This window comes from Neovison vison, chromosome 1 (genome assembly GCF_020171115.1).
Source record: "Neovison vison isolate M4711 chromosome 1, ASM_NN_V1, whole genome shotgun sequence".
Taxonomy (NCBI): domain Eukaryota; kingdom Metazoa; phylum Chordata; class Mammalia; order Carnivora; family Mustelidae; genus Neogale; species Neogale vison.
The window spans coordinates 236,351,659-236,373,960 of record NC_058091.1 but is presented as its reverse complement, the minus strand read 5'-3'; the positions used below and the strand labels follow the sequence as shown (position 1 = coordinate 236,373,960).

General features: G+C 39.0%; 1 protein-coding gene across 8 annotated transcripts in view; it reads right to left on the bottom strand.

Annotated features, from left to right (window-relative positions):
• Positions 1 to 7,704: 7,704 nt before the first annotated feature.
• NR3C1 (nuclear receptor subfamily 3 group C member 1) overlaps positions 7,705 to 22,302 on the bottom strand; it is a 122,088-nt gene continuing 107,490 nt past the window's right edge. For 7 of the 8 annotated variants that reach the window (XM_044225328.1, XM_044225302.1, XM_044225292.1 and 4 more), the window contains exons 7-9: positions 21,685 to 21,815; positions 12,504 to 12,661; positions 7,705 to 11,908 (exon numbers count right to left, since the gene is read on the bottom strand). In XM_044225328.1, the coding sequence (XP_044081263.1) occupies positions 11,756 to 11,908; positions 12,504 to 12,661; positions 21,685 to 21,815 (442 nt within the window). In that variant the 3' untranslated portion in view covers positions 7,705 to 11,755. Of the gene's footprint in view, positions 11,909 to 12,503; positions 12,662 to 21,676; positions 21,816 to 22,302 lie in introns of those variants that run through there. The other variant, XM_044225335.1, reaches the window with a different exon arrangement.

Below are 22,302 nucleotides of genomic sequence, written 5' to 3'. Positions count from 1 at the left end.
TGAAGAGCTCTTTACATATTCTAGGCATACATCCTTATAGGGATTTATGTCTTAAAAAGACTTTTCTCCTGATTTATGAGTTCTCTTTTCTTAAGTGTGTTTTGAAGAGTGTACGTTTTAAATTTTGTTGAAATCTAATCTCACAATTCATTTTGTTATGGGTTGTGCTTCCTGTGCATGTCTAAGAAATCTTCATCACTGAAGGTCAGAGATTTTTCTCTTATGTTTCATCCTGTCTAATAGCTTTAAGTTTTACATTTATGTCTGGTTCATTTTGGGTTGGTTTTTGTATGTGGTGCAAGGTATGGATCCAAGTTCATTTTTAGAACTTGAATAGCTCATTGTTCTAGTCATTTGTTAAAGAGACTCTTTTCCATTGCATTGCCTCTATACCTGTGTGAAGAGTTGGTCTCTGTATAAATGTGGGTTTATTGGAGTCTCTAGTCTTTTCTATTGAACTATATGTATATTTTAAGATTTATTTATTTATTTATTTATTTATTTATTTGAGAGAGAGACAGTGAGAGAGAGCATGAGCGAGGAGAAGGTCAGAGGGAGAAGCAGACTCCCCATGGATCTGGGAGCCCAATGCGGGACCCGATCCCGGGACTCTGGGATCATGACCTGAGCCGAAGGCAGTTGTCCAACCAACTGAGCCACCCAGGCGTCCCTTTAATTATTACATGTTGTGTCGGTCTCCTCAAGTTTAACTTGTTTGGAACTCTCTGTGCTACCTGAAGCTATCTGTTTCCTTTCCCAAGTTAGGGAAGTTTTTGGCTATTATTTCTTCAAATAATTTTTCTTCTCCTTCATTTCTGTCTTTTCCTTCTGGAGCCCCTATAATGTGAATGTTTCTTTGCTTGATTTTGTCCAAGAGATCCCTTAACCTATTCTCTTTTTTTCAATTCTTTTTTTCTTTTTGCCTTTCAGTTTGGGTGCTTTCCATTAAACCTGCCTTGCAGACTGCTGATCTCTGTGTTCTCTAATTTATTGTTGATTCCCTCTCATGTACTTTTCATTTTGGTTACAGTGTTCTTCAACTCGGATTACTGAGGAGGATGCCCAGCTGTGGCACTGGGTCTGTGCTCTGATCTCTACTGTTAAGGTGCAGGGGGAGCATAAAACATGGTGTTTACCAGCCCTTTCCACTCAGAAAGTGTTCAAGTAGCTCCCCTGACATTTTGCAGGGTTCTAAGGCTGGATCTTTTATATTCTACTTGCTCTTTTAAGCCTTAGCTTTTTGTCTGTGCCCCAGGGATATGAATCTGCTCAAGGTCTCTCTGTACTATTTCTTCCTACTGCAGTTCATAGGGCTATGGTATGGGTTCCCTTCATTACTGAGTCTCCATCTCTCTGTCCCTCTTGCTATTCTCTCTGTTCTCTCTCTCTCTCTCTCTTTTATTGTACAAAAGGCCAATAAGCCCTCAGTTCTTTAGGAAGAATTGTTCCATAAATTAATGTGTGTCTGTGGAGGAGGTGAGTCCAGAGTTTCCCTGTTCACCACCTTGGGCACTCTCCTCCAGCAGTTTTTAAAAACTAAGTTATTGAGGTGAAATTAATATAACATAAAATTAACCATTCAAAAGGAAATAATTCGGTGGCATTTAGTATAGTCATAGTGTATAACCATCAGGTCCAAAATGTTTCCATCACCCCAAAGTAAAACTCTAATCCATAAAGTAGTTTCTCCTTATTATCCCTTTTCCTTAGCCCCTGAAAACCATCAAAATATACTTACTGTATTTATAGATCTATTAGAGGTGATATAAATGGAATCTAACAATATGTGAAATTTTATGTGTCATTTTTTCATTTAGCATATTGTTTTGGATGTTCATCCATGTTATACCATGAATTAGTACTTCATTCCTTTTTATGGTTGAATAAGATTTCATTGTTGATATGTACTACAGCTTACTCATTCATTCATCCATTCATCCACTGATGGGCATGTGGGCTGTTTCTACCTTTTCTCTACTGCATATGATTCTACTATGAACATGCATGTATTGCTTGAGGACTGGTTTTCAGTTCTTTTGTGTCTATATCTAGGAGTGGAATTTCATGGTTCTATAATTCTGTATTTGACTTCTTAAAAATCTACTTGTATTCCTATAGATTCCACAAAACTTTAGCATAGATGATACTTTGGTCTATGAATAAAGATGATTTTTTTTTCTAATCTAAATGCTTTTTTCTTTCTTTCTTGTGTGCCTGTTTTGGGTAGAGCTTCCAGTGTAGTTTTAAATGGAAATAATAAGAGTGGACATCTTTTCTCTGTTACTGAAATTAGAAGGGGAAAAAACAGTCTTTTCACATTAAGTACAGTACTCACAGAAGGTATTTTGTAGATGCCCTTTATTATGTTGAGGAAGTTCCCTTTATTCCTAGTTTGCTGAGAGTTTATTAGCTTTTACTTAGGAGTGTATGTTGGGCTTTATCACATGCTTTGTCTACATCTGTTAGGATAATCTTCTGGATTTTTCTTTCTTAGTTTTTCCACTATTGTCAGTTATATTGGTTGATCTTGAAACCAACTCTGTATTCCTGGGGTAACCACTTGGTCATGGTGTGTCATCCTTTTAATATGGTTAGATTCTACATGCTAAAGTGTTGTTTAGAATTTTTGTGTCTATGTTTATGAAGGATAGTCTGCAGTTTTCTAATTATCAGGTAATTTTGGTATCAGGTTAAATAATACTGGCCTCACAGAATGGATTGAGAATTATTCCCTCCTCTTCAGGTTTGTTTGTTTGTTTGTTTTGAAAAGTTTCTGTAGAATTGGTATTATTTCTTCCTTAAATGTTGAATAGAATTGACCAGTGAAACCATCTGGGCCTGGAGTTTTCTTTTCTTTTCTTTTTTTTAAGGTTTTTATTTATTTATTTGTTTCACAGACAGAGATCACAAGTAGGCAAAGAGGCAGGCAGAGAGAAAGGAAGGGAAGCAGGCTCCCCACCGAGCAGAGAGCCTGATGCTGGCCGATCCCAGGACCCCGGGATCATGACGTGAGCCAAAGGCAGAGGCTTTAACCCACCAAGCCCCCCAGGCACCCCTGGGCCTGGAATTTTCTTGATGGAAAGGTTTTTTTTTTTTTTTTTAATTTTTTTTTTATTTACTTGTCAGAGAGAGAGAGGGAGAGCGAGCGAGCACAGGCAGAATGGCAGGCAGAGGCAGAAGCAGGCTCCCTGTCGAGCAAGGAGCCCGATGTGGGACTCGATCCCAGGACGCTGGGATCATGACCTGAGCCGAAGGCAGCTGCTTAACCAACTGAGCCACCCAGGCATCCCGATGGAAAGGTTTTTAAGTACAAATTCAGTTTAATTAATAGAGGGCTAATTTGGTTACATATTTCTATTTTTGAACATCTTTTTTGAGTTATAATCCAGATACCATAATATTTACCCACTTAAAATGTATAATTCCAAAGGCTTTTCATATTCTTTGAGTTGTGCAACCATCAATACAATTTTTGAGCATTTTCACTAGCCCCCAAAAGAAGCCCAGTACCCATTAAGCAGTCACTCCTCACTATCTCCTCCTCTCCCCCCAGTCCCTGGAACCACAGATCTACTTTGGAATTTAATATAAATGGATTTATAACATATGTGGTCTTTTGTGATTGGCTTCTCTTACTTACCATACTGTTGCCAAAGTCTATCTGTGTTATATGCATGCCCCCGTATTTCATTCCTGTTTCCAAATAGTATTTAACTGTATGGATATACCACATTTCATCTATCCATTTATCAGTTGATGGACATTTAGATTATTTCCACTTTTTGGTTTCTTATAAATAATGCTGATCTGAATATTTGCATATAAGTTTTTATATGGACATGTGTTCAGTTCTGCTGGGTGTATTTAAAAAAGATATTTATAGTAGTGATTTTGAGTTCGGTTGTTCTCCCTCTCATTAATGACAATTGAGGCAATTTAGTTTGTATTTATATGCTTCAGTTAGAGGGAGAGCCTGGGGGAACTCTGCATGTGGGATAAGAGGAAAAGGGCGGTTGCCTTTTTTTTTTTTTTTGGCAGTCTCCTTATTGACCAGGAAGAATGCTGTATAAAATTCTGTAACTTTGCCACTTTTCCTTTAATTGCCTTCGCACTGCTCTTCTTGTGCTATGAGATACTCGTTGGAAAAGGAAGACCCTTTCTGAAAGAACAGTCACTTCTGGATGACCCTTGCCAAGGGCTGATAGTTGGGAATGTATGACATAATGAAAATGCAGGCCGGTATCCTAACAGTCTCCCCAATCCTGTGTGTGACCTTACTTTATTAGGGTATGTGAGGTTGAAAGTTTATATATAGTCCTGTTGTTTACATCATTCTTCATCATTCACTTTTTCTGTGTATTTTTGGGGAGAGCATGAAAAAAAATTCCCCTTTTAGATTTTCTTGAGGAGTAGTTAAAAAACAGCTAACATGTCTTGAGCACTTCTTGTGTGGTGGACATTAAGCTAACAGATTCAATACTGTATCTCATTTACTTCTCTCATTCCTTTAAGATGATGTTACTCCATTTTTCATGTGGAACTGGAGTGGTTATAGAACTTTCCCAAGGTCACAGATTTAGTTAAAAGACAGAAGACTTGGTCCCAGATTTTTCTCATTATAAAGTTGTAAGTACTAAGGTCTTAGTTATTAACACCTAGTATTTGAGCCACAAATCCTTTTGTATTTAAAATGAGCACATGTGCTAGTTTTACTTGTCATGTTTGTGTTTGCTTTGCACATGGTGGCTGTCTCAGGGTTAGTACAACACAGTATCAGTGAAATATTAGGGGGATACATTCTTGACTATAAGTAAAATTATATATTCTGAAAAAAATATTGGGAAAATCTATTACTACCAAGTAAGCCCTTGTTTGTGCTATGAACTTTAATTGATCCTTGAACACCCAGCACAATGAAAACCTCTTCTGTAGGCTTCTCAGAAAAACAGCTGCATATGTCTTTATGTATTCAAAGTACTTCATACTGGCTTCTAATGCAAATGGAAGCTATACATTTGCTTGTCAGACCGTTATATATTAAAACAATTATTTAAACATAGAGATAACATACATGCCACAGAGTTTTCTCACTGTAAGTGTACAATCGCATAAAGTTTTTATTAAGTTTACTGGGTTGTGCAACCATCAGTATAATCCAGTTTTAGAACACTTCCATCTCCCCATAAAGTCCCCTCATGCCTACTGTCACCCATGCCCTGTCGCCATCCCCAAGCACCATGCAACCTTTGATCTGCTTCTGTATCTGCTTCTGTATCCTGTATGAGTGAAATCAAGTCACATGGGGTCTTTTGTGTTTGACTTTTTACTCAGCATACCGGTTTTGAGGTTCACCCATGTTAGAGCATGCATTATGTCACTTTCTTATGGCTATGTTCTCTGGTATGGATATGTCACATTTTGTTTATGTCCTCATCACTGGGGTGTTTGCACTTTGGGGCTATTATGAATAGTGCTGCTGTGAATATTTGCACGCATGTCATGTGTGTACATTTTCATTGCTTTTGAGTAGATACAAAGTAGAATTGATGAGCCATGTGGCTGCCATCTTTGATTCCTTAGGGGCAGAAACCTCACCTTGAAGTTTTAGTATTGCCTTTGTGGTCTTTAAATTCACTCATCGAGCATGCCCGCCACATAGTGCGCCATGAAACTCATCAGGAGAGAATTACAGCACAGCCTCATCTTGTGTGAACCATTATTTGATTTTTATGCACACTCTCCCCGTTTCTCTGTTTTGGAGTTTTATTCTCATCTCAGTTCCTTATAATTCTAGCCAACAATCCTAATAGTCTTCGATGGCCCTGATTCTTATTTCTGGCACAGCCGCATGTGTACTGAGACAGGACTTGAGACAGTGACACTTGAAGGATCCTAGAAAAGCTTTTGGCTAATTTGCAGTGTGTATACATGATTCCTCTGTTGACCTGCATCAGTTTTCCTTTGTAAGCAACTTTGTTCTTCAGTGGCCAATAGCCCATATGCCCCCAGCCCATCCCTTGAAGAAATGTTGGTTGATTTTCCTGTGGCTGTTGATGAGACAGGTTCCTTTTTGGATATTTGACAAAGTCAAGTATATTATCATCTCTGGGCAGTTACTGGTTTTGACCAGCAACATCCCCAGGGGCTAAGACACATGCATCCAGGAGAAGGAAATATCATTGTTCAATGTCTAACTCAAAATTGACATGGTAGCAGAAAGGATTAGATTAAAACGAGATCATGTCACAAGGCCTGACACAGAATGCTCCGTATGGGTCCTTCTAATCTAGTTAGGAGATTCATATTAATAATTTCTCAGTAGTGCTTAAGAACATGAACTCTGGAGCCAGATGCCCTATTTTGTGTTTTTTTTTTTAAGGTTCTGTTTAACTATTTCAAAGCTCTGTGACCCTAGGCAAGGAACTCAGTTCTGTAAGCCCCCATTTCCTTATATAAATGCAATGAAGGTAATCATGGTAGTTGACAGCATTTCACATTGCTGATTTGTAGCTTTGCTAAGTTAAATGAGATAATGTATTGAAATACGATGCCCCGCACTTGGGTGAATGCTCAGTAAATGTAAAACATTAATCTAAGAAAAGAAAAAATCAGTTCCCTGGGAGGCTTGTGGCCAAGAGGCATGCTCTCAGACGTGGGATACATGGCTTCATTATAGACTTTCCCTTCAAACCTCAGTAAAATGGGTGTTAGTCGCTCTGAGCCAGTTGTTTAAACTCTTGAGCCTGTTTCTTTTTTTTATAAATGGATTTAGTATCTTCCTCCACATTTGTTCTCATTTCATGCGTGCTCTGGGTGAGGACTCGCTGGTGTGATGTGCATGAGGGTGTTCTTTAGCTCTGCTACTTGCTGGGGACACTGAGGCAGTGCCGTGTGTGCACGCTGCTGCTGGACCGGGGCCTCTGCAGCGCCAAGTGCTGGGATGGTTTGCTAGACACACTTTTCCAATCACGTGTTCTAACTGAGGGTAGAGATAGTATTTTACTCTATCTACTCTTTCTTCAGTATTTATCACCTAGTGAACCGGGTATGTAGCAAACGCTTGGTATACTTACGACGACTAAGGCAAATCTGGTTTTTAAATCATAGTGCCTTTTTTCTCGGTAAAGGAAGTCAGTGGTGGAGAAAAGAGTATTCATAGGAAAGTTTGTCGGTGATATCATCCAGTCCATGGGTCTAACCTGAACACAGAGGTACTTTGGGGAAATACTCAAGAGGTTGTATAGAAGAGCTGGTTTACCACGTGAGCACCTTCTGTCTTTAGGGTTTATACTGTGCCTCTGTGCTGCCACATGTACTAAGTATGTTCTTCTCTGGGAGAAAGAATTTAAGCTGAGGCAAAAATTTTGGCTAGATAACATCTGTTAACATAAAATGTCACTTTTCATGATAAAGACTGATAGAGTAGGAGAACCTCGGGAGTGGGTTCTTCCTTGCCTTCAAACCCTTTGCAGGAATTGGCACTGGACCATCTGAGGTGTGGACGGGATGGTCGGTGTCTCTGGAGGCAGGGTGAAGCTTACTTGGGATTTCTGCCCCTTTAGCCATTGACATGTCAGTATCCCTTTCAGTGTCTTAAAAGTTGCCTGAAGTTGATAACTCTGCCTTCAGTAGAAGAAGGAGAAAAAAAGGTAGGAAAAATTGGAACTGCATTGAGTTCTACAAAAGCATGTTGGAGTCACATAATGAAAAAGCAGATTTTTTTTTATTATGATGTTTCTCCATATTTGGCATTGCTATAAATGGCTAACTAACATTTACTGCCAATTCAATACAAATGTGTGGTTTGGTATTACCAGAACAGCAAATTTAAATGAAAAATAAAAGTTAAACATTTCCACACAAGATTTTACAGTCTGACATTTCACTGTGTAGGTAAAAAGACATTTTTTTTTAAACTACAGATTATTATTCAGCATGAATAAAAAACTACAACTTTTATTTTTAAACAGGAGTCACTGGTTTTAATTTTTACACATTTTTAAAATTACTGTGATAAAAAATAATGAAAAAGCTTCTTAATAATGCCATACACAGTATAATATAGATTTGTCCCCATTATATAGCATTTGTTTAATATACAAAATAGAATATTGACACACTTGAGTCTATATGTAGTTAAGCAAGTTATTTGAGGAGCTTTTCATACAGCTTTTCATCAGAAAATAAAATCCTTCTTTCAGGCATTTTCTAGCGAGAAGCTAATCCTTTCCTGAAAAACCTGGTCACTAATCCCTGGTGGACCAGGCTGACTGATCACAGTCTGGAAAATGATGCAACTTCCATTCAAAGTGGTTAAAGTGTCCTCCTTACACTCCTCTTCTCCCATCCAACTCTCAAACCAGGCGCGTGGAAACACATCCATTGACAGCTACAATCTCGAGGGTGACCGGCCAACACTGGAAATCTCACTGAGGGCTGCCGGGGTTCTGGAGTTTTGACAGACCACAGTCTAATCTTACTGTTCATTCCACAGTGACGTCGCTTATGGTATTAAACACAAAACTAAGCTAAGACTAACGGAGCAGAGGTGGTTTAGGTGGGTAAAACTGCACATCCCCCCCCCAACCCCCACCCCGGAGTTCTGAAGCAAGGTCGGCTTTCCTCTGCACGCACACCCAGAGCTCACCTGATGCTTTCAAGCTCTTCACACACGAGTCATGTTAGCATTCCTTTTAGGGTGTCCTTTATTTACTCCCCTTCTCCAGAAGGTAGATGCCCTTTCAGGTTCCCCTGCCAGAGTTTTAGACAAGCACTTCTACGGTGTTCCCCAGCAAGGCCTAAAAACACTGAGAAGGACACATTTTTCCACCAGTAATTAAAAATGCTTTTCAGGATTTGCTGTAAGTCACCTTGGCATGTTTCCAAGTCTCCCTGAAGTTGCTACAAACTTAGTTTGGGATGGCAAGACACCACCCACATAGAAAATGAAGCTGCTTTCCAGTAGCACCGGATCTTTTCTCACTTAAATTGTGACTCTACTCAAACATAGCTAAGACAACCTTCTTCCTTCCCACTTATTTCACAAGGGCACAACTTCTTTTCCATGCAGGATACAGCCTCCTAGTTTTACAAATGTTAGTTGATTTTCTTTTGACCAAGTACACATCTCTTTTTTTTCACTGAGCTCTGTTTTTTTGAGAACCGAAGTTGGGACTAAAATAAGAGTAACATGTGATGTGCTTTCTGGTTTTAACCATTTACCATTCCATACATGAAGAATAATTTACCTTCCAGAAACTCTTTTTGGAACTTAACACTGTCATTGATAATAATATCCAAGCGGTATTTCTTAGGCACCAAAAATTTCACATCCTTCTGGGTTATAAACCATCTTAAAATACTTTGAGATCAATTTAAACCATTACAAAAGGAACATTCCCTTTTAGAGAGCATTCAAAAAGCAAATGATTACATTTTTTATTAAATAATTTCTCCAAATACTGAAAAATAACAAATAACATTCAAAAAAGCATCCAAAGAAAACAAACATGTACTCATTTGTTTGGAAATCAACTCTAGTAGGATAGAAAGGAATTAGTGTATTATTTGGCAACCTATGGGATTTTGCACTATTTACAGACTGCTGGTACCTCTACGCGTCTTATTGCCAAAGTCCTGAAACCCCTGTGTTGACCTCACTGCTGGAGGGGCTCTGTGCTCTGCGGGAAAGTAGCCCTGCTATGAGGGAGCTCTGGGAGGGGGTGGGCCGGCGGGCACCACCTCTCTGCCCCCCCCACCCCAATTGCACACTGGAGCCAGGGGAGACTCCACCCACACACCTGGGTGGACAGACTGGACAGACTGGCTGTGGGAATGAGGAGGGCAATCGCCCACCGTGGGAGGCAGAGGATGACTTGCTCTGTGATCTGAATGGGACGGAGCCTCGGCAGCCTTCGTGGCACACAGGGGCCAGTCTCCATGTCCCCCTCCCCCTAGAGCAAACCTGTGGCGTTTCTGAGACCACTGCTGCCTGTATGAATGCTTGCACGCACTATAAATCATATTGGTTATCCATCGACATTTCTTTGACCCCTACAAAAAATATATAACATGTCGTGATAAAACAATCTCATCTAAAAATCATTCTTATTTTACACTATACAAGCTATTTTACAATCATTTTAATAAATTGCATGTAAAGCTGCAGTAGCCCTTCCCTTCCCAGATTAGTGAATACCAATATGATATATATCTGAAACTATAACTAAATATAAAAATATATTAGAAGTTTCATATTTTTAATATTAGATTTTCAGTTTTCTATTACACAAATAATTTGGCCACCTTAAATAGAAATCAGATTTCTTGTGGCTTAGTAAATACAAGTTTTGAGTTTACAGAAAGTTGGTAAGGTGCACACAGAAAGGGCTACTACAGCTTCTATTTTGTTTAAAATGATCATTCTCAACAGTGAGGAGGAGTTCACAAGACTTTTGTTAAACTCTATGGCACACGGAGGGATAAGAGGCATGTGTAGTCATACAAACATGGAAGTCTGACAGTTCGAAATCACAAAAATCAGTAGCTGAGCTTTCCTGCACTGCCAGGAAAGAGAGACCAATTGGTGATGGATGGGAATGTGAAAATGGGTATCTGGCTACGCTTGCTAATTGGAGATTTATTTGGGGGGTCAAGTTGTGTGAGAGGAAATACTTGATCTGATTCAAATCTCTCAGCTGTGTCTCAGCTGATTATCTGGAATCCTGACTTTTTTAAGAACTTATACAGCAAAAGGTCCTGAATGATCGTTGGCTGACTTTCTTGCCATCTAGCCATAGCAGAGATAGGGCATTAAGTGCGAACAGGGCCTCTTGGTAGTTTTTTGTTTGTTTGGTTTTTTGTTTTTAAATTAGTCATTTGCAACCGTCATTTTACCGAGCAGGTCACTGGACTAGGCGCTCTCCTCCAGTTAGGGCGGTTAATTTGCACAACCTAGGGAATTCTCCACTGAAGCAGATATATACAAAATATGAGCTTTTTTGACAATAATACTGGAGATATGAGTCAATTTTTGTGGTCTTCTGATAGCTCAGTGCCATCAGGTTAGAAGCACCAACCCATTTTCACACAGAAGATTAATGTTTAGAGTTTGTTTAGGAAAGCTATGAACTAGCTGCCCATCTTAAACAGCTGTACAATAACTTGAATACAAAAATGATGTAAGAAAAAATGAGCAAGCGTAGTTCACTGAATATAAAGGAAATTGTTAAAACCAGACAGTAATAGCTATAAAAGGCACAACTTCCCTTTTCTGATATACACTTGTAAACTTTTTTTTCAGGTTTCCATGCATAAATCAAAAAATGCTATCCTAACTATACAGGGGAAAATACACCAACAAAAAGTCTAGAAAATTTTGTCCAGCCAACTGTGAAAAGTATGAGCAGAAAGTTTGTCACACAGACTTCGGGCACTGGCGGTTTAGGTGCCATCCTTCCCTGACAGTGGAGATCACCCCCCATGACTGCAGCTAATTTCTGGGATCCACCAACTACCTATCACTCTCTACTCTTCCCACCACTTACAAGCGATGGCTCACCTGCTTCTGCTGCCAAGCCTTGGCCCTCTATAAACCACATGTAGTGCGTATTTAAAACAAAATGAAAACAAAGACCCGACAAAAACAGAAAGGAACAAAATGAAACAGCAAAACCGCTACAGGACAAATTGATAGTTTGTACAATAAAAGCTATAAATTCAACTTTCTTTAAGGCAACCTTTCTTGTTAAGGCAGTCACTTTTGATGAAACAGAAGTTTTTTGATATTTCCACTTGAATATTTTGGTATCTGATTGGTGATGATTTCAGCCAACATCTCTGGGAATTCAATACTCATGTTCTTATCCAAAAATGTTTGGAAGCAAAAGTTAAGGAGATTTTCAACCACCTGCAAGAGAAAAAAAATATACAAACGATTATTCTTAAAAACTTACTAGTAGGAACATCTTGTGCTTTTTTGGCCGCTAATTCAGAAAATACATTTGATCTAGAATATACCAATCTTTGCTGGAATCCACCAGATAAAATAGTTTGGTTAAATAAAGTGGACATTTGGGTACCAGGCACATTTTGGATTCTTTAGAATTGTATATAGAATTACACGGCCGTCAGTGCATCACGGTGAACTCTAATATAATAATAAATGAAGGACATATGCTAATTTAATTGATTAGTCCTATAAAACCAGGGAATTTGACATTGACACTGCCATTAAATTCTGTACTGGCATCACGATATTCTAAGCACATGACTCGATGAAACGATATTTCATAATTGCCCCTCGGAGAAACATGTGCCAAACTGAGGCTGACAAGGTGAACTCCAACCATCACCAAAATCCGCCAACAGGAAAAAAATCAAAACGAAACCGAAACTATTGATGTATCATTACATATAATCAATTAATCAGATTGTATGTAATTATAATTAACCCAGCGTTCTAGACAATGTTCTGGACATTGGGACTTAGGTCTGACACTTACATCATGCATGGAGTCCAAGAGTTTTGTCAGTTGGTAAAAGCGCTGCCAGTTCTGGCTGGAGTTCCCTTCCCTCTTCACAATGGCTTTTCCTAGCTCTTTGATGTAGGTCATTCGAATTTCATCAAATAGCTCTTGGCTCTTCAAACCTTCCTTAGGAACTAAAAGGTTAAGATGTTGTCAAGTATTTTCTCACGGTAACTTTGCCTGTGTGCCCGTAGGCATTTATTAGAATACTACACTTCCTGATGTACATTGTATTTACACTCTGAATACATTTCATGAAAATACAAGCATTTTACAAGCTCAGGACAGTATAGGCAAGAGAGGTTTAGGGGATCATAGAAAACTGGAGGATTTTACCTGGAGTCATGCCTTGCCGGGGAGCATGATTCTGCCTTCCCTGGTGTACTTAGAAAGTACCTTATGGATTCTAGATTGTAAATCTAGTATCAAGTCTGTTGTTTTACATTACTCTTCAAAAACTGGTATTAGTAGGAGGACTATGAACAGAAGATTAATGATGTTGTCTGTGAATCCTGCAAAGACTGACTTTTGTGCATGGCCAAATTTTTCAAAGTGTGCTCCTAGAACTCGGGTTCTGTGTTAATGGTTAAGGAAAAAAGGATTTGGTCAAAATGTAAGCAAAGCTAAAGGCTAATACAAAGTTAGGCAGATTACTGGTTTTCAGGATTTGTCAGAGCCCAAATCAGGTACTTTCTAGGGAGGGGAGCATGTTGTCTCCCAAACTTTACTTCCTTGTTGCTGACATCTTAGAACATGTTGGGATTTAGGAAAAGCACTGGCTTTAGGAGCAAGAAGTTTTAATTCTTACTGCCCTGTGGATTTGAGTATAACCTGCCTGAGCTGTGTCTCCTACCCTTTCTCACTGAATTTTTTTTATATTTGTATATATTGCAAAATGGTCACAATACATCTATGGTTAACACCCATCACCCCATATTAAACATAATTTTTCTTGCAATGAAAATGTTTAGAATTCACTCTCAGCAACTTTCACACATATAATATATAGTACTAATAACTACAATCACCATGCTGCATATGACATCCACATGACTTACTTATTTTACTTACGCCTGGAAGTCTGCCCTTTTTAATCCCCTTTCTCCCACCTTCCAATCCACCCTCCTCTGGTGACCACCAGTCTGTTCTCTGTGCAAACGAGCCTGTCTCCTTGTTTGTTTTTAGAGTCCATGTGTAAATGGGATTCTCCACTCACTTGTACTGGTCTTCCTCTGAACGGCTTACTTCACTTAGCCTAATGCCCTCAAGGTCCATCCGTGTTGTCGCGAGTAGCAAGATGGTACTCCTTTCAGTGGTGGAGTAATACCCAACTGACTATGTACAGACACCGTATATATCCCATCTTTATCCATTCATCCGTAGATGGTCACTTCGACTGTTTCCGTGTCTTGGTGATTGTAAATAGTTATGCCATGAATATGAGGCTACATATATTTTTTGAGTTAGTGTTTTCATTTACTGTGGGCAAATGCCCAGAAATGGAATTCTGGGGTCATGCAGTAGTCCTATTTTTAACTTCTTGAGGAACATCTATGCTGTTTTCCACAGCGGCTACACCAGTATGCATTCCTACCGGGAGTGTGCAGAGTTCCCTCCTCTCCACACCCCTGTTAACCCTTACTTCTGGTCTTTTCGGTAACAGACATTCTAATAGATGGGAGATGAGATGTGGCTTTGATTTGCATTTCCCTGTTAATCACTATTAACGATGAGCACCTTTCCATGTGCCTGTTGGCCAGTCAGGATTTGCAAGTATTTTCTCCCATATTGTAGGCTGCCTTTTCATTTTGTTGATCATTTTCTTTGCTGTGAGGAAGCTTTATAGTTAGAGGTGGTACCAGGCTGGGTTTTTTGTTTGTTTGTTTGTTTGTTTGTTTTACCTTTTCTGGCCTTTGCTTTTGGTGCTGGATTAAGAAAGTGATTGCTGGGCTGCCTGGATGGCTCAGTGGGTTAAAGCCTCTGCCTTCAGCTCAGGTCATGATCCCAGGGTCCTGGCACTGAGCCCCGCATCAGGCTCTCTGCTCAGCAGGGAGCCTGCTTCCCCCTCTCTCTCTGCCTACTTGAGATCTCTGTTTGCCCAATAAATAAATAAAATCTTAAAAAAAAAAAAAAAAAAAAGAAAGTGATTGCCGAGACTGATGTTAAGGAGCTTACTGCTCTGTTTTCTTCAAGGAGTTTTTATAATTTCAGGTCTTACGTTCAAGTCTTTGATTCATTTTGGGGTTAATTTTTGTGTATGGTATAAGGTAATGGTCCACTTTCAGTCTTTTGCATATGGCTGTCCATTTTTCCCAGCACCATTTACTGAAGAGACTGTTCTTTCCCCGTTGTACACTCTTGGCTACTTTGTTGTAAATTAATTGTCTATGTCTGGGTTTTTGTCTGTGTTGTCTAATTTCACCACTGAACTGTGTGTCTGTTTTTATGCTGGCACTGTATTGTTTTTAGGACGCCAACTTTGTAATATAGTTTGAAGCCAGGACATGTGATGCCTCTAGCTTTGCTCTTCATTCTCTAGGTTTCTTTGGCTCTTCTGGGTCTTATTTATATAGTTCCATCCAGAACTCAGAGTTAGTCTTTGAAAAATGTCCTTGGAATTTTAAGAGGGACTGTGTTGAATCTGTAGATTGCTTCTGGAAATACGGACATTTTGACCATATTCTTCCAATTCATGAATGTGGAACATCTTTCCATTTCTTTCTGTCATGTTTAATTTCTCTCATCAGTGTCTTCGAGTTTTCAGTGTATAGCTCTTTCACATCCTTGGATGCATTTTATTCCTAGATATTTTATCATTTTTGTTGCAAATGTAAATGGAGTTATATTCTTAATTTTTCTTTCTGGTAGTTCATTCTTAGTGTATAGAACTACAGTAGATTTTTGCATATGATTTTGTATCCTGTATCTTTACTATATTTGTTTATTCCAATCGTCTTTTTGTGGAGTCTTTAAGAATCTGCCAAGACAGTTTCATTTAGTCCTTTTAGATTTGAATGCCTTTTATTTTTTGTGTAATTGCTCTGGCTAGAACCTTAATATTGTGTTGAATAAAAGTGATGACAGTAGATATCCTAGTCTTTTTTTTTTTAAAGATTTTATTTATTTATTCGACAGAGAGAGATCACAGGTAGATAGGCAGGCAGAGAGAGAGGAGGAAGCAGGCTCCCCGCTGAGCAGAGAGCCCGATGTGGGACTCGATCCCAGGACCCCGAGATCATGACCCGAGCCGAAGGCAGCGGCTTAACCCACTGAGCCACCCAGGCGCCCCAGATATCCTAGTCTTATTCCTGATCTTACAGGGAAAGCTTTCAGCTTTTCACCACTGAGTATGATGTTAGCTATGGGTTGTCATATATGGCCTGTATTATGCTGAGGTAGGTTCCCTCTATACTCATTTTGTTGAAAGTTTTTATCATAAATAGATGTTGGATTTTTATTAGATGCTTTTTCTGCATCTGTTGAGGTGATTATATGATTTTTCTTTTCATTTTGTTAATGTGGTATATCACTCTCCCTGGATTTTGACTAGGTTAGGCCAAGAAGCACATATGAAAACGTTCTGATTCTATGAAGCAATACTTGGCACTAGTGAAGATGTCAGTATTACTGTGAAAACAAAGGCTACTTAATCAAGAGTGGCCTATCATGTTAAAAATGGGTTAATATATTATAAATAACCTAATTAAGTTTTAATATTTAAGACAGTAGCAATGATGTTTTCACTAATTGTTTATTGATAATTTTTTTCCTGCTTGTTACCTGAATTTTAAAAATAGTGACAGGAAAAAAAATAAATAAAAATAGCAACAGGAGAAGCCCTTTTCATTGCTAATGTTTAAAATAATTTAATCTGTCCCAAATTACCCCTAATTATCCTTATAGCTCCATGAATTTTTGCTTCATGTGGTTAAGCCATATACTTAGAATTGCTTTCCTGCTAAGTAGAATGCTTTATGTAAAGAGTATCTTTAAATAAAGAGCTGGGTTTTTTTTTCCCCACTTTAAAGTCTGTGCTGATAATAAATGTAGCTGCCACAGCTTTAAAACAGTGGTCAGCAAACCGTGACTAGTGACCTAGTCTCACTAACAGCCCGTGTTTGTAAACTAAGCTCTGTTGGGACAGAACTATGCCCATTCTTTTTGTGTTGTTGACAACTGTGTTCATTCTGCAAGCAGCAGAGTTGAGCAGCTACGACAGAGTGCAGATCAAACTGAAAACATTTACCATCTGACACGCTATTTTGCAAGTCTGCCATCACTGGGTTACTGTATGGCCTTTTACGTCATTCATTCAGTAGCTTTACTTAGATACTCTCATGTCAATAGCATAAAGTTGGCTTTTGTTTTTTTTTTGGAAATACAGTCTTGAATTTTTTTGTGGGTCTTTTTTACCTTGGGGCTTTTATCTCCTCTCTATATAATGTAATTGCTGACAAATTTGTTTGTACACCATTTGTTACTTTCCTTGACTGTGCATCTGTTTATGCTCGTCCCCCTCATTTCATTTGTTTGGGTTGCTTTTCCTTACCCTGTTTGTCTCAGCTGCCACCCCCCAACTTGGTGGCCTGGTACTTTGTGTACTCTTCCTATCTTTAGCCATCATTAGTGAAAATTTTTTTAAAAAAAGATTTTATTAGAGAGTGCGTGAGCACAAGCAGGGGGAGCTGCAGGTAGAGGGAGAAGCAGGCTTCCCGCTAAGCAGGGAGTCTGACACCGGGCTCCATTCCATCATGACCTGAGTGAGCCCAAGGTAGACACTTAAGCAGGTGAGCCACCCAGGTGCCCTGGAAATTTAACCATGCATTCTTATCAAACTACCCTTCTTATGTGTAGGTATTATGTATTTCAGTTCTGTTTTTTTTTTTTTCCCCTTTTTTTTCCAATTTATTTATTTTCAGAAAAACATTATTCATTATTTTTTCACCACACCCAGTGCTCCATGCAAGCCGTGCCCTCTATAATACCCACCACCTGGTACCCCAACCTCCCACCCCCCCCGCCATTGTTCTTTTTTTTGTTTTTTTTTTTCCCCAATTTAGTTCTGTTTTGTAGATCCTCCAAGACACTTCTGTTGTCTTATACAATAAATATTAAACATATCTATGTATTTACGACACTCTGTTCTTTTTTCCTTCTTAGAGATGTGATTCCTTTCCCTTAGCCTACGCATACCCTTTAATCTTACTTTACTGAGGATCCGTGGTGGCAAACTTTCCTTTAAACTTCATTTAAAAAAAAAAAAAAAAAAAAGCTGACTGGTTCATGAGGACTATTCACATGTCAGACTATTGATCTATTTGGGTTTTAAAACAGTTTTAAAACTGTTTTCTACTCATTGCACTGGTTCTTTTGTAATCCTTGCTTCTTTCTTACCTTCTCTGGTTTTTGCTGAGCATTTAATACGATTCTAGATTCTCTCCTCTCAATTTATCAATTATTACTTATTTTTAAATCTGTGTTCAGGGCTTGCCCTAGAGTTCCCCATATACAAAGACAACTGATCTTCAGCTCCTTTAAATAAGACCGCTCTACCTGATCTGTACTGTAGGTACCTACCAACAGTACGCACGGGTCCTCTCTCCTGTTGGATATTTCCTTCATCCACGTGTTATGATCGTCTTGTGCACTGTTGCTATAATTACTTCCACAGCTGAGCATCAGATCACGTCAGAAGAAAAATAAACTGTCATCGTTTCCTCCTCTCATGCTCTCGTTTCTGTAGATCCATGTTTCTGAACTGCATCATTTTCATTTCTTCTGAAGAAGTTCCTTAAACATTTCTTGCAGGGCAGATCTTCTAGTGACTAGTTATCTGTTTCTGAGACTCATTATTTCACCCTCACTTTTGAAGGATAATTTTACTGTATACAGAATTATAGTTTTTTTTTTTTTTTTAAACACTAAATATTTCACTCTGCTCCTCTTCTGTGTGCATAGTTGCTGATGTGAATTCTGATGTCATTTTTATCCTCGTCCCACTATGGGTAAGCTGTTTTTTTTCCCACTCTGGCTTTTTTCAAGATTTCTTCTTTGTCTTTGGTTTTCTGCAATTTGTACATTTCTTGGAGTTTTTAAAGCTTCCTGGGTCTATGTTTTGGCATCTGTTATTTTGGAAAATTCTCAGCCATTATTCATGTATTTCTTCCATTCCTTTACTTCTTATGTCCTCATTACTTGTATGTGACACGTTGTGTAATGGCCCTCCCCCTATCCCAGCTCTTGAATTCTCCATTCCGTGTTGTTTTTATCCTTCTCTTTGCATTTGAGTTTGCAATTCTGCCACATCCTGTCTACTGATGAGCATTCTTCATTTCCATCACAGTATTTCTAGTCTCTAGCATTTTCTTTTGTTTCCTTCTTAGAGTTTCCCCCTTTCTGCTTACATTACCTGTTGTGTTCTTGCATGTTGTTCACTTTTTCCATTAGAGCCCATAACATAGTAATCATGGATTTGTTAAACTCCCTATCTGATATTTACAACATCTGTGTGATAGCTGAGCTGGGTCCGATGCTTGTGTGTCTCTTCAGACTGTTTTTTGTTGCCTTTTAGCTTGCAGACCTTTTTTATTCCCCCCTCAAACCTGGATAGTGTTAGGTCAGAGCGGACGTAATAACACTTTTAGTGTGAGCTTTTATGTTACTCTGGCTAGGAGCTGGGCTCTATTTCATGTTAGTCATAGAGGTGTTTAACAGAAGCTGAAACCTATTTTCCTGTTTTTATTGCTTTTCCCCTATTGTTTTTGGGTTTCCCTGAGTACTCCTTCTCAAAGGGCTATGCTCTGCAGCTGTAATCCAGTTACTATCCTGGTGCCCTACTGACAGTGTGGTTAGGTGTTGGGTATTCTATCCTTTTAGGATGACATCTGTGTTGGTATGACCTTCAGGAGAGTTTCTGAATCTCTTCTCCCACCTTATACTCCTGCTTCCCTTACAGGAGACAGGGAGGGAGAGGGGGCTGCATTGATCTTTCTGCCCTTTCCTTCAGATTAGATAAAGCTCTCTTATAGCAGTTTCCCTCAGAGGGCAAAAACAGGGGGCTCTTTCTCTGATCTTTTTTTTTTTTTTTTAAAGATTTTATTTATTTATTTGAGAGAGAGAGACAGTGAGAGAGAGCACGAGTGAGGAGAAGGTCAGAGAGTGAAGCAGACTCCCCATGGAGCTGGGAGCCCGATGCGGGACTCGATCCCGGGACTCCAGGATCACGCCCTGAGCCGAAGGCAGTCGTCCAACCAACTGAGCCACCCAGGCGTCCCTCTTTCTCTGATCTTTATGGTGAGAACCTCATGTACCTTCTCCAGGTAAACCCCAAGAAAGTGTGGGAAAACAATGCCCTTAGTTTTTCTCAAGCTCGTCCTCCCTCTCCAGCAATTCATCATAATAACCGTGAGTGTTCCACCAGTTCCCAGCTCTACATGCTTCGGTCCCCAATAAGCTGATCATGGCTATGTTTCTCTGTGTTTGCCCGATTCTCAAGATTTTGATGTGATTATTTGCCTGGTGACCTCAATTCTTGGACAGATCCAAGTTACTAATTTTCACTTCACCTTCTTCTTGTTTAGGATGGGAATGGAATGGCTGTGTCCAGGCTGTTTACCTCTTAGAGTTGAAGCTGGAAGTCCACCTTCATTTTCTAATATTTTTTCCTTAGGCTTATGAAAAAAAAAAATCATTCCATTTTCTTTGCTGCTATATGGTAATTAAATTAATTGCTTCTCCTTTGAAGATCTTTTTTTTTTTTTTTTCAGTCATTTGGATTTTACTTATATATTATGTGAAATTCATTGAGCTGCCTGGACAGGGCAGGGGGTTGGTGTCTTTCAACAATTCTGGAAAGTTTTCAGCCGTTCTTTGTCTTCTGTCCTTAAACTTATGAAATATACCTTCCAAAATCCCTCCTGGGATTCTTGCCTGCTGTTCTAGCATTTTTTAGTAGGAGGTTAGGGTACCTATTCTAGTATTCTGTCAGACTAGAAGTCTGATTCTATCTTATGGTATATATTTTTGTATTTTATTCCTTGTTGATGCCATGCCTTTTTTTTAAAGGAAGCAGTGATGCATGTTAGTTTGGTTTACTTTCTCCTATCCTCTGCAATGATAAAAGTACATATAGTTCTGTGAGTGTGGTATGTATAAAATAGAAATCACCTTTTTTTTTTTTTTTTAAACAAATAATCGTATTTGGCACTGATCTGTACTTGGAGATGATGTTCAGAATTTTAACTGTTTCACTCAAATAACGTCAAGCTCCCTTTAACAAGTGTGCTGCATTAGGTAACCTTAAAGTCTCTAGCAATGATCTTTCCCTTTAGGTTTTCTGAGAACAAAGGTAGTATGAAAGCATTGGTGATACATCTATCTTGGAAAAGCTGAAATAGATATCCGTCCCTTCAAGTTATTTGGCAGCTTTGAAACCAGTTACTCATAGAAAGACTTTTTGAAACCTTGCAAATTTATTTGTATATACAGGAGTATTCAGTCATCAAGTCTGTATCTCATAAACACTAACCTGAGACGTTAAGTTTTATTGGAATAGCCTGTAAGTGTATAACATCAACTGTTTGCACATTTTCTTCTACTGGTTGTTGAAAATTCCATCGTTTTACTAACAAGAGACTTTATTTTTCAAAGGCTTTCTAGGTTTACTAAGTAATGCCTCTGCCAGCCACAACTAGCCTCACTCGAGTTTATATACCAGTCCGTTTATCTAAACTTCGAAGATGGTTCGATAAATGCTTGCTGCTGTTTTTGGATAGAATACCTCTGCCCCCAGAGCGGCAGCAACAGTTGTTAAGTACACCTTCTGTACGCCCTGTTTTTCTCCCATTATTTCCTAGACTCAGTCCTATTCCTCGTGTAACTAATTTTCGACCTAGTGGTGTTACCGAATCACTCCGGATGAACAGTAGCTCTGGCGGAGCTGACATACTTTTTCTGTTTTGCTGCGGCGCCTAGCGGTCTTACTAATCTTGGTATCACTGGCTGTGCCTTTAAAATTCAACATTTATGAAAACTCCGTTATCTGACTAGCAGGAAATAATGGTAGACTGGGTGCAATGTATACAAACACACCTTTGTGTCTACACGTTTCTATTTCATACTTTCAACATACTTAGAAGCAAAGAGGTGTCCTACCAACCTGAAGAGAGAAGTAGTAAGGTCTTCATACAGAGATACTCTTCGTAAGAGACCTGCAGCCTCTGTAACTCGGAGGAAACAAACAGCATGTGTTTACATTGTTCATACATGCAGGGAAGGCTCATTCTCTGCCTGTGAAAGAGAAACACCAGCGTTTGAGTTAGTCACCCCCGAAAAGTACACTTGTTTTATTTTACACAACTGTGAACTTCCAATGGAAAATCTAACTTATGCAATTAATACTAATTCCTATAGGTGAGAACTGGAAAAGTAAACTTGTTCCTGGATCCACAGGATCTAAAGAGACTACTCCATAATCTAAGTTTACGCAGAGAAATTAGTTTTCCATTGTACATGCTGTACATCGTTTTACTTACTTCATTTCTGCAGGAATAAATTCTAAACACTTCTTACCAGTTGCTCATTTAAACCAAGGTTTGATGGCAGCATTTGAATCTGGTCGTTATCTGGTCCAGTGTAAGCCATATGGCCCAGGAAGCTTGTCTGGCTCAATCCCTGCTACTCTGTACCAGGCTTACTAGGAATGTCAGGAGTGCGTGCTGTTCCCTCTGATGCATTCTCCATCAGGTTATTCTGTTTGAAATCCTCCACTGGCTAC